At 70.0% G+C, this 10,569-nt stretch overlaps 1 protein-coding gene across 5 annotated transcripts in view; it reads left to right on the top strand.

Moving 5' to 3' along the window:
• The first annotated feature begins 325 nt into the window (after positions 1 to 325).
• The window catches only part of ARAP1 (ArfGAP with RhoGAP domain, ankyrin repeat and PH domain 1), a 45,263-nt gene continuing 35,019 nt past the window's right edge, over positions 326 to 10,569 (top strand). The window contains exon 1 of one of the 5 annotated variants that reach the window (XM_080607034.1): positions 326 to 388. Coding sequence is in view for 1 of the 5 variants with exons in the window: in XM_080607032.1 (XP_080463158.1) it covers positions 1,424 to 1,484 (61 nt within the window). In the remaining 4 variants the exon portion in view is untranslated. Of the gene's footprint in view, positions 389 to 1,408; positions 1,485 to 2,493; positions 2,514 to 5,099; positions 5,495 to 8,671; positions 9,359 to 10,569 lie in introns of those variants that run through there. The other 4 variants (XM_080607032.1, XM_080607036.1, XM_080607033.1 and 1 more) reach the window with 4 other exon arrangements.

Here is a 10,569-nt window from a genome sequence, read left to right as displayed (position 1 = left end):
CTTTTTGGGGGGGGGCGTTCGGGGCGAGGAGGCTCCGAGCGCCATAAAAGGGGGGGGGATAAAAGGGGGGGGGCGCCTCGGGGTCACCCGGGGCTGAGGCTGGGGGGGGCTCGGGGATGGGGACCGGGGGTCGCCCCCCCAACACCCCCCGCCCGAGGGCTGCTTTTGGGGGATTCTCGGGTGGCTGATAAGGGTTGAGCAGCTCCGGGGAAGGGGGGCTCGGGGGGGGGGGGGTCCGGGGGGGGGCTGTGCGCTGGGTGAGGCGTGGGAAGGGCTCGGCCTCCTCCTCCTCCCCCTCCCCCTCTTCCTCCTCCTCCTCCTCCTCTTCCTCCTCCCCCCGCGCTGCCCTGCCCCGAGCCCCCGGGAGCGCCCGCAGCGGCACGGCCAGGTCAGTGCGCCCCCCCCCGGGCCCCCCCCCCCGGCCCCGGGATGCCGCCCAGGAGAGCTGGGGGGACCCCTGGCTGCCCAGGGAGGGGGGGTCCGCAGGGCACTGCCCGCCCCCCCCCCGGCCCGGTCACTTCCTGGCCAACTCCGTGCGGGGGGGGGCGGCCCCCGGGGCCAGCTCCGGCCCCCCCCGGGCCGCGGGGCGGCGGCGTTCGGGTGCCCGGGGGGGGGGTTGGGGGGGGGAAGGGGGCGCCGAGCCCGTCCCGTTCGCCGGTGGTGTTTTTTTGGGGGGGGGGGGGGGCAAACACGGCCCCGTCCCTCCCGCTCCAGGCTGCGAAATTGCCCCAAAACAGCAAAAAAAAAAAAAGCAAAAAGAAAGCTGCTGCAAAAAGGTGTGGGGTGAGCGCTCCCGGCTCGGCCGAGGTGGGGGGGGACCTGGGGGGGGCTCGGGGGGGAGATGCTCCGGCTTTGGGAGCCCCCGGCCCCCTGCAGGGGGTTTGGGTGCCACCACCGGGGCGCCCGGCTGCAGCCCCCACCGCTGCCCTTCGCCCGTGCCAGTGCCCCGGCGCCCCTTGGGGGGGGGCAGGGGCTCGCCCAGAGGGACACGCAGCCTTTTGGGTCCCCGCGGCACGGGCTGGGGACAGGCGCTGCGACGTCCCCCCCCCCAGCCTGCGGCCGCTGCACCCCGTGAGCCCCGCGTGAGCCCGGGCCGGGCACCGGGCACCCGCTGCTGCTGCCGCCCGTAACTGCGACCGCTGCGTCCTCCCCGGCCTCCCCCTCGCCTCTCCCGGCGCTCATTAAAAGCGGCATTAAAAATAGGACCCAAGTAAAAGGGGAGCGGGCACCGCTCCACCCCTGCGCGGGGCAAGAGCGGAGCGAAAGCGGGGCTGAGGGCGGGCTGTGGGTGGCACGGGGCGGGGGGGGGGGGGGGGACACAGAGCCCCTCGGAGGTGTTTTTGGGGTCATTTGCCTCTTGGTGCTCCCAGGGACCTGGTGCTGGGGGGGCCGTGAGGAGTAGCGGCTCCCTGGGGAGCAGAGGATGCTTCGGAGCGTGGCCGGGTGCCAGCAGCACCACGGGGCCGGGGCCTTTGGGTGCACAGGTAGGATGTGGGGACACAAACTGGCCGGGACAGGGCACACGAGGGCTGCTTGTGGCATGAGATTGGTTTCGGTCCCACCGCTGGCTCAGGAGGCTTTGGTGAGCCCCCGCTGCTGCCGGGAGGTCTCCGGGGCTTGGGCTTGGCAGGGGTGCGCACCCTGCACTTTTAGGGTGCCCTTCAGCAGCCGGGTAAGGCCACAACCTCCCCCTCCTCCTCCTCCTCCTCCTCCTCGGCCAAAGGCTTGGGGAGCGCATCCTGCAGCGACTGCTGCACGCAGGGGGTCGGGATGCTGAGGGCACGGGGATGCAGGGAGCTGAGGCGCTTTTTGGGGAGGGGTCGGGCACCCCCTGGCCTGGGCACCCGTGGGGGCTCATCCCCCCGAGGCGGGCACCCAGCCTTGCTGCCGGCTCGTGGTGCTGCCGTGCACGAGGCAGCAAGAGGGGCCGTGGGGCCGGCGTGGGGCCAAGGCAGCCGGCAGCGAGCGTGTCCCCGTCCCCGTCCCCGAGCCGCCCCGCGGGATGAAAGGGGCATTGTCCGCCCGCGCCCCTCCGACCGCCTCTGCTGCGAGCGCCGCTGGCACCGAGACGGCGAGCGGCCACGGGGAGGGGACCGCGGCTGCTGCTTGGGGGCGAGGGCTGGGGGACCCCCCTCGAGCCCCCTGCGCAGGATCCGGCCCCGGGAGGGAGGATCCCGGTGCCAGGCTGGGGACCCCGGTGCCAGCCGGGCGGGTGTTCCCGCGCACTGCGGCCCCAAGCCACCGCGCTTCATTTTTTCCCCTTGCCGAGGCCTTGAGAAGAGAACTGGGTGGGCAGGGGAAAAAAAAAAAAAGAAATACAACAAACCGGCCCTTTTTTTTTTTTTTTTTTGGGAAAGTCCCCGCGGTTTTCCCCTCGGCTCCCGTTTCCATGAGGCAGCCAAGGCTGCGAGTGGGGAACAAGCCCGGGCCTGGCGGAGCTGCTGCGCCTGCCTCGGCTCCGTGACCTGCGGCGGCATCCGCAGCGAAGCCCCAGCGGCTGCCGGCAGACGGAGGTACCGGGGTGCCCCTCGCTGTGCTTGGCTCCCTGCGCCTCCGCCCGGGGTGCTGGGCAGTGCCCCCACCCCCTGCACCCCAAGCTTTGGCCCCGCTCGTGCTGCGCTGCCCCGTGTGCTGCTCCTGCTGCCGCTGCTGCTGCTGCTGCTGCTGCCGCCTCTGCTTCTCGCACCGTGCCGAGCTGGGGGTCGGGTGAGCTGCTGGAGGGGCAGGTGGGGGGGGAACGGGTTGCGTTCGTGCTCCAAAGGTGCTCAGCTTGGAAACTGCGGGGCTGTGTCCCCAGCTGGAGGCATCCCAGCGCATCCCAGCTCACCCCCAGCCCATCCCAGCACATCCCAGCTTAACCCCAGCACCTCCCAGTTCAGCCCCAGCCTCCCGTGGGCTCTGGCCGTGCCGTGCCCCTCTCCATCCCCAGCCACCCCCCCGGCAGGGGGGGTGCAGCAGCAGCAGCGCCCCGTTTACCCCCCTGCCCTCCTGCCACCACGGGTCCCCCAACGCCGCTTTGTGGGAATCCCCACCCAGGCCGTGCCCCTGCCTGGGCACCCTCAGGGCCCAAATCGGGCAGGGGCGGCCCCGCGAGAGCCCGGTTCCCATCCTGCCGGTGCTGAACACCCAGCAGGGAGCTCCCAGCGGGGCAGGGGCTCGGGGTTGCGGGGGGGACACGGTGCGGGGCAGCGGGCCGGCGGCGGAGGGCTGAACGCGGCGCAGAGCGAGAGCCCTGGCTGGCAGATTTGTTTTCCCTCCGGGAAACCACTCGGCGCGTCCCGATTCACGGCCAGACAAAGTCGGCAGCTGCGGCTCGGCCGGACCCCTGCCAGCAGCGCCCGCGCAGCGCCGATCGCAGCAGGCAGAGCGCAAAGGCCGCGGGGCCGGGCGCCTTGCCCCGCTGCCCCTGCTCCTCGCCGGGCTGCGGGGCCTCCCGCACGGCCCCGGGGCGCAGGGCACGGTGCTGCTGCATCGCCCTGCGGGGTCACTGGGGTGGCAAGCACGGGGCTTCGCCCTTCTGCCCCCTCCCAGTGCCAGCGGGGAGATGCTTGGGGGTGTGGGGCTGGGGGGCGTCCCCACAAGGGGGGACCCTCGCTGTTGGGGGGGAGGGGGTTTGGTGCCGCCGCAGGGGTGCGGTGCCAGCTGGCGGTGTTCACCGGCCCCGGGTCACCTCCGAAGGCGCTGCCGTGCTCATGCAGCGGTCGGGGAGCTGCAGGCAGCGCGTGCCTGGCTCTGCTGCGGCTCCTCTGGTGGGCGAGGGATGTCCCCCGGGCTCCGTCCTGGTGGTGCTGGTGGCAGGAGGACGGCGCCGGGACAAGGGGGTCTTGACCCGTCTGCGGTTTGGGGGGGCGCAGCCAGAGGTGCCCCCGGTGACCGTGATTTCAGGGGGTGTTCGTGTGCTCTCTGCTTGCGTTGATTTGTGTGCGGGGAGGCCGATCCCCCCGGCTGGGCGGGCTGGGGGTGTCCCTGTGCCTCGCTGCACCCCAGGGACCCCGGGGACCCACCTCGGGACCCTTTGTGCCAGGCTGCCTGGAGCTGTTACGGGAGCAGAGGGCACCAGGGATGGGTGATTTATGGCAGTGTAGGATTTCGGGATCCCTCCCTGCCCCGTGGATGTCTCTGCCAGCCCCCCAAAGCAGGCAGGACCTGGGAAACCTCCCCGGGCACCGCAGGGGGGGTCTGCGGGGAGCGGGGGTGGCCGGTGCCGGGCTCCGGTGGCTCTCGGCTCCTCTCCGTGGGCAGGGAGGTCCCCAAAACAGGAGCAACGCCGTGCACGGTGTGCGTCTGTGCCTCCAGGCAAAGAAAGTCCCGCTCGGTGAACTCGGAGGGCTGCTCGTGCTGTCGCAGCGTGCCGCGGGTGGCTCCTGCGATCCCGGGGCGGTTTGGGGCAGGTGACGGGAGGTGATGCATGTCCCGTTCTCAGTGCTTCGAACGTGTGGGACTGGTTCAGAAAGAGCTATAAAACCCCGTAGCAGAAGGTGAAATCCTGCAGGGGGGTGGTCAGGATGTGACCCATCGCCTGCAGCCCTTTGCAACACTGCGGCACTGCCTCTGTGCTGCTGGGCGCAGGAGGTGCCGGGCTCTGCCCCCGCAGGGCCGGGGGGCTCTGGGGTGGCGAGGTGGGACCCCAGGGGGGTGTCCCCGGTGGTGCTGAGCTATGGGGTCTGCTGCTACGCCCTGCTGTGGGATGCCTGCCCTGCTCCTGCCCCACAGCATCTCAGCCCGGTCCTGTAGCACCGCTCTGCCCGCCCCACGGCTGCCCCAGCTGCGTCCGTGGCCACCGGTCCCTGGTGCCCCGGTGGGTCCTGAGCCTGCTGCTGGGGAGCAGCAGGTCCCTGCTGGCTGGAGCTGCTGGGCACTGCTCCTCACTTACCGGTCACGCCTCGTTCCCTGGCTCTGGGAGGGGTCTTTGCATCGCAGGGTACGAGGCCCACGAGCTCCCCATCCGAAAACCCGCGTGGCCGTGTGCTTAGCCAGAAACCCGTGCCACTGGAAAATGGGGTCAGCGGGACAGAAAGTGCTCCGGGGCTTTGCGCAGGGAACCGGGGAGTGGTGCTGCACCCCAGCCCTCCTCCTCCTCCTCCTCCTCCTCCTCCTCCTCCTCCTCCCCTACAGGGTGCACGAAGCCTCCGGATGCTCCCGTGGGCTCGCACGGTGCTGGAGGGCGGCTTCGACCCCTCTTGGCGATGCAGGGGGCACCTCAGATCCAGGCACCCCCCCCGGCTCGGTCTGCAGGCGGGCCTGCAGGGTGTGAGGGCTCCGACCTCCTGCGGCACACCGCGAGCGTCACGCTTGAAGGGAGAAAAAAAAAAAATGCTCTAAAAATACCTCGGGGCTTCCCGCCCAGCTGGGGCAGGCTCGGAAGCGCCGCCGTGCCACCCCGCAGTGCCCGCGCACCGCATCCCCTCCCTGCGAGCGCAGCGCTGGGGGGCTGGCGATGCCGCCCCCCCCGGGGGTGCTCGGGGGGCGGCCCTCGGACACCCCAAAGCTGCAGGTGAGGCGGCGCCGCGCACAGAGGGTTTTGCAAAGCTGGTGTGTGTGGTTGTGGGGGGGAAAGGGGGCGTCCCCGGTGCCAGCCGGCACGGCGGGGCTCGGTGCCTGTCCCTGCTGATGGGCTGCACGGGGGTGGCGTGGGGCAGGGGGTGGTTTGGGGTAGGGGTGGCTCGGGGACAAGGGTGGCTTGGGGATAGAGGTGGCTCGGGGACAGGGGTGCCTTGGGAACAGGGGTGTCTTGGGGACAGGGGTGCCTTGGGGACAGGGTTTTCTAGCACAGGGGTGTGGTGCTGCTGCACCCCACGGAGCTCACCATTTAGGGGCACACAGTTTGGGACGGGGGCCCTGGACTGCGCGGAGGAGGAGGAGGAGGAGGCGGAGGGCAGCCAGGGGTCCCGGTGCAGCTGCCTGGGGCCGCTCACCGACAGCTTTCACTTCCCGCTCGTGGGGAGGCGAAGCCGGGTCCCAGCGGGTTTCGTGCAGCAGCGGCGGTGCTGTGTGCGTGGGGTGCATGAGGCCTGCAGGGGAGGAGGTGCTGGGTCCCCCCCGAAGGCAGCAGCACCCTGCGGGGCCGCCATGGGCAGGTCGGTGCCCCCTGGGAGCAGCAGGATGGGAGCGCAGCGGGCAGCGGGGCATCCCGAGGGAGGCATCCCATGCCCCAAACCCGGCCCCATTTGAGGGGTCCTGGTGGCAGGGGCTTCCCCTGATGGGGACAGGCATCCTCCGGTGCCGTGGCTGCGGGTGGCACCCAGTGCCGTGCCGTGTCCCCCGCCCCAGGCAGCGATTTTTGGGGTGCAGCCCCCTCGTGGCATCGCCGCCCCGCGCCGGGACCCGGCGGGACGGGGCCCGGTTTCCTGACCTATTTTTGCAGGAGGCAGAAAGTGTGTCAGGCACCTGTGGGGGAAGGTGTCTGCCCACAAGGTAACGGGGCTGGAGGGGGCCCTGGGAGCCAGCTGGGACCGCGCTGCCCCCCGTCCCCTGGGGTGTGCAGCCCCCCGAGGGTCCCCGCAGCGAGCCGCACTCCCTGCCCTCTCCGGGCCCAGCTCAGCCATCCAGTATTTAAGCTCGCTCGAAGCCTGGTGCTGCTTGCCCTGTGCTTCCAGGGTGCTTCATTCCCCCCATGAGGGGGGTCCGTGAGCGCTGACCGGGGAGGGGAGGCCGGTGGCTGGAGGTGAGCCTCGTCTTCTGCCTTGCAGCGAGGTCCTGGGAGGGGGGCGTCAGCAGCAGCAGCCCCTGCAAAGAGCCCGCTGCCCCGCGTTTGGCACGTGAAAAACGAAGCAGCGCTGATTTTCTGCCCTCATTTCAGTCCCCGAGCCCCTGGGGAGGGCTGGGAGAGGGGCAGGGAGCGGGGTGCCCCATGGGGTGTCCGTGTGCTGCGGCTGAGGTGCAAGCCCTGCACGAGACAGGCCCTGCGCGGAGCTGGGGGCTGCTCAGAGCTGTGGTGAGGCGGGGGGGGAATTAACCCCGAGACACAGCGGCGGTGCTTAGACCTGGTGCCTCAGCCTCGAGGCCAGGAAGGGACCAGGGCAGAGGAGAAAGGCCGGGAAATTTCCCCCAGGGACTGCTTTGATGGCGAATACAAGGGGGGAGACCCCAAATGGTGCCCCACCTGCCTTACCCGCCCGCTCCCCGCCACGTCTCCTGCGGGGTAAATACCTCCTGGGGCCGAGGGCCGCATCCGTGGGGAAGGATGCCTGGGCACGGCCGGCTCCGGATCCGGCCCGTTGGTGCAAGGCAGGAGGAAGGAGTGCTTTGGGGCCGCGGGGGAGGCAGGGGCCGCGCGTTTCCCCGTTTGTGCTGCAGCCCAGGGCACGCTTCACCTTCCCAGGTTTTACTTCCAGCTGCGGGATGACGGCCCCACGGCACCGTCACTGCGAGGGGGAACTCAGCAGGGGGCCTCTCAGGGGGCCCCGTGCCATCCTCATCACCTTCCTCCCGCTTCGTGGGTGCTGCTGATGGGGCCTGGAGCCCCCGAGTGCCATGCACACGCTGATTATCCCGGCACACCCGCAGTGCCCTGCGCACCCACACCGCCATGAGCTCCCCGATCATCCCTGTGCACCCCAGTTGTCCTTGCACACCCTCACCACTGGGCACACCCTGATTGTCTGTGCGCACCCGCCCTGCCGTGCACACCCCGATTGTCCGTGCACCCCCCTGGTTGTCTGTGCACACCCGCAGTGCCATGCACACCCCCATCATCCATGCACACCCCGATTGCGCACCCAAGTGAGGGTGTCCCGGTTGAGGGGGTCCTTGCACACCTTCACCACCGTGCGCACCCTGATTGCGCACACCCTCACCACCATGCACACCCTGATTGTCCATGCACACCCGCCGTGCCGTGCACACCCATGGTGCGTGCACACCCGCCGTGCCATGCACACCCACCGTGCCATGCACACCCGCCGTGCCGTGCCCAGCCACCTCCAGGCGGTTCCCACCACGCGCGGTTTGGCAGCCCGGTGACACCCCCGGAGGGAGGAGAGGTGCGGAGGAGCTGAAAGGCGGCACCAAAAGCCTGCCGCGAGGCTCTGGCACCGCGCGGGCTGCTTCAGCGAGGAGCACTTTGAGATTGCGATCGCTGGCAGCAGGAGGGGCTCTGAGGAACCTTTTCCACCCCCGGGTTTTGCTGACTTGGCAAGACACAACTTGATATCAGAACGCTGCCTAGGGCCTGGAGCGTTTGAAAGTTATTTGCATGCTGTGTTTACTGGCTTGCCCTCCGCCGCGAAATCTTGAAAATGAAACAGATTCACCTTCTCAAAGTGAAACCCTTGCTGCCGCCGAGCTAATTTGACTCGGCAGCAGTGAAACGCTGGAGCCATTCCCATGGGAGATTTTGGGGCTGCGGTGCGTCTGGGAGCCAGGGCTGTCTGCGATCCCAGGCCCCTGCTTCTGCTTTTTTGGATGTTTTCTGCTCGCAAGGGATTTGTGGGGGCAGGTTTCGGTGGGAGGATGCAGGAGCTTCCCGCTCCCGGCTGGGAGCGGCTCGGTCGTGCCGCCTGAAGCCTCGCTCCCAGCCGCCCGCCTGGGTTCTGCGGGGACTTCGGGGACCTCAGCCTGGGCGCAGCCCAGGTCCTGCCGAGGATCCTTGCTCCGTTTAGGCAGGAAGAGGTAAAAATGGCCTTGGTGCGGTGGCTTGGTTGCCTCATGTGGCGCGGGGCACCCTGCGGCACCCAGTTCCCACCGGTCCTTCCCCGCCACCCGGCTGCGTGTCCCCGGTGCCCGCTGGGACCCCCGTGGCGTGCAGGGTAGGGGCTTGCTGCACACTGGGTGCGAGCCCCGAGCTGGCCAGGCCCTCCCCGGGCTGCTCCTCTTTGTGAGAGGCTGAAATCCCCTTGCGTTGGCCGCCTGCTTCCGTGGGGCTTCGCGCCTCCGCCCTTGCAGCCACCGGGGTGGGGTCCTGGTGGAGGGGACGTGGCAGCCCTGCCCTGGCCGGGCTCTGCTCGTCCCTCTGTCCCCGAACCATCCCCTCCTTGGAGCCCGGGTCCCTGCTGCGAGCCCTGGGCTCACCGGGCGCCGCCGGCGCCCCCGGCCCCGTGGCCTGATTTCCTCCGCACGGGTCCCGCGGCGGCTGCGGTCGGAGGCGCTTCGCTGTCCTGCTGAGATAGCAGGGGCCGCGCTCACCCCGCGGCCTCTTGCAGCCGCTCTAGCAGCGGTTATTGCAACACGTTCCCATGCATGCGGGGCTTTTAACGGGCGCCTTGCTCTTTCTGCAAGTTCCTGATCTCCGAGGAGGCATTTTGAGGAAGTCCCCGGCAAGGCAGAAAGCCCTGCGCAGAGCCTGGAGCGCGGCGCGGAGCCGGGCATGGGCTGCGGGCTGGCAGCGCTCTCCCCACCCACGTCCCGAAGCTGAGCCCAGGTACCGCGCTTCGCCCGCTTCCCTCCCACCTACAGAGCCCGAGGGCATGGGAACGGGAACCTGGGTGTGCCGGCGGGGTCTGCCTGTCTGTCTGTCTGTCTGTCTGCCTGCCTGCCCTGCCTGTCGGACTGCAGATGCTGAAAGAGGAATCGGGACCTGAATCAGACCGGTCCGCCAAGCGCTTCACGCCCAAGGGCTCCCGCTCCTGCTCCCATGGTGCTGCCCCGGGGGTGGCAGCCAGCAGCAGCGCTGCCACCAGCCCTGGCCAAGCCTCTGTCCCCCCCCGGGTGACCCCAGCACCGGCAGCACGGCACGGGGGGGGCCGGGGGGGGCTGCAGTCGGGGTGCTGGGTTTCTGGCGGTGCATGCTGGGGTTCCCACACGGTGCCGTGCCCGGCGCAGAGCCCACCACCACGGTGGGTCCGGGAGGAGCTCTCCTGCTGGGCTGGGGGGCACACAGGGGGGAGGGCACCTCGGTTCTCCTGCTTCACTCCGTTTGCCCTGGACATGGAGCTGCTTTTGGGGTAAATCGGGCTGGAGAGGGAACAGCGGGTGAGCTGGCCCTGCCGACCCGCCGCTGGCTGGGGGCTGGGGGCGCGGGGGGCGTTCGCATGCTGAACGGGTCCTCCTGGCTCATGTGGCGGTGATGGCGATCGCTCACGTGGCTGTGCTGGCAGCTCCCCTGGCCACGGCTTCCCAGGCTGTTGGGGCCGTTGTGGGGTACGGGGACCCCCATCTGGCACCATGTCCCCCCCCCTGCTGCGGCACGGTGCAGGGCGGTGAAATATCGGGCGGCAGCTTGGAGCAGGCAGCACCCCCCCGAGGGGACGGCGGGCACAAGCTGCCTCGGTGGGGGTCTTCTGGGGGCTCTCCCAAGGACCCTGGGAGCAGGGTGACCCCCCCCCAGGGGCTGGGACAGGGGGGTGCTGGCGCACAGGTCGGGGCGGATGGGGGCCCTGGTGGGAGCCCTGCCTGGGAGCTGCATGCAGGTGGCCGGGGGTAGAAAAGGACCCAAATATCTCCGTTAATTTGGGTGCAAGCAGGCCAGGTCCGTGAGGATATGGGGTGGGTGGGGAGCACACAGAGAAGCAGCTGTGTCCCCTGCAGCGAGTTCTGCGTCCACAGCATGGGGAAACTGAGGCACGGCAGGGGGATGAAGCCGGTGCTGGGGCTGGGGGGGTCTGTTCCCAGCCGTTCTGGGGTCTGGGCTCC

Source organism: Anser brachyrhynchus (assembly GCF_964034855.1).
Source record: "Anser brachyrhynchus genome assembly, chromosome: 1".
NCBI classification, from domain to species: Eukaryota; Metazoa; Chordata; class Aves; order Anseriformes; family Anatidae; genus Anser; species Anser brachyrhynchus.
The sequence above is the reverse complement of the archived record's forward strand: the minus strand, read 5'-3'. Positions and strand labels throughout refer to the sequence as shown.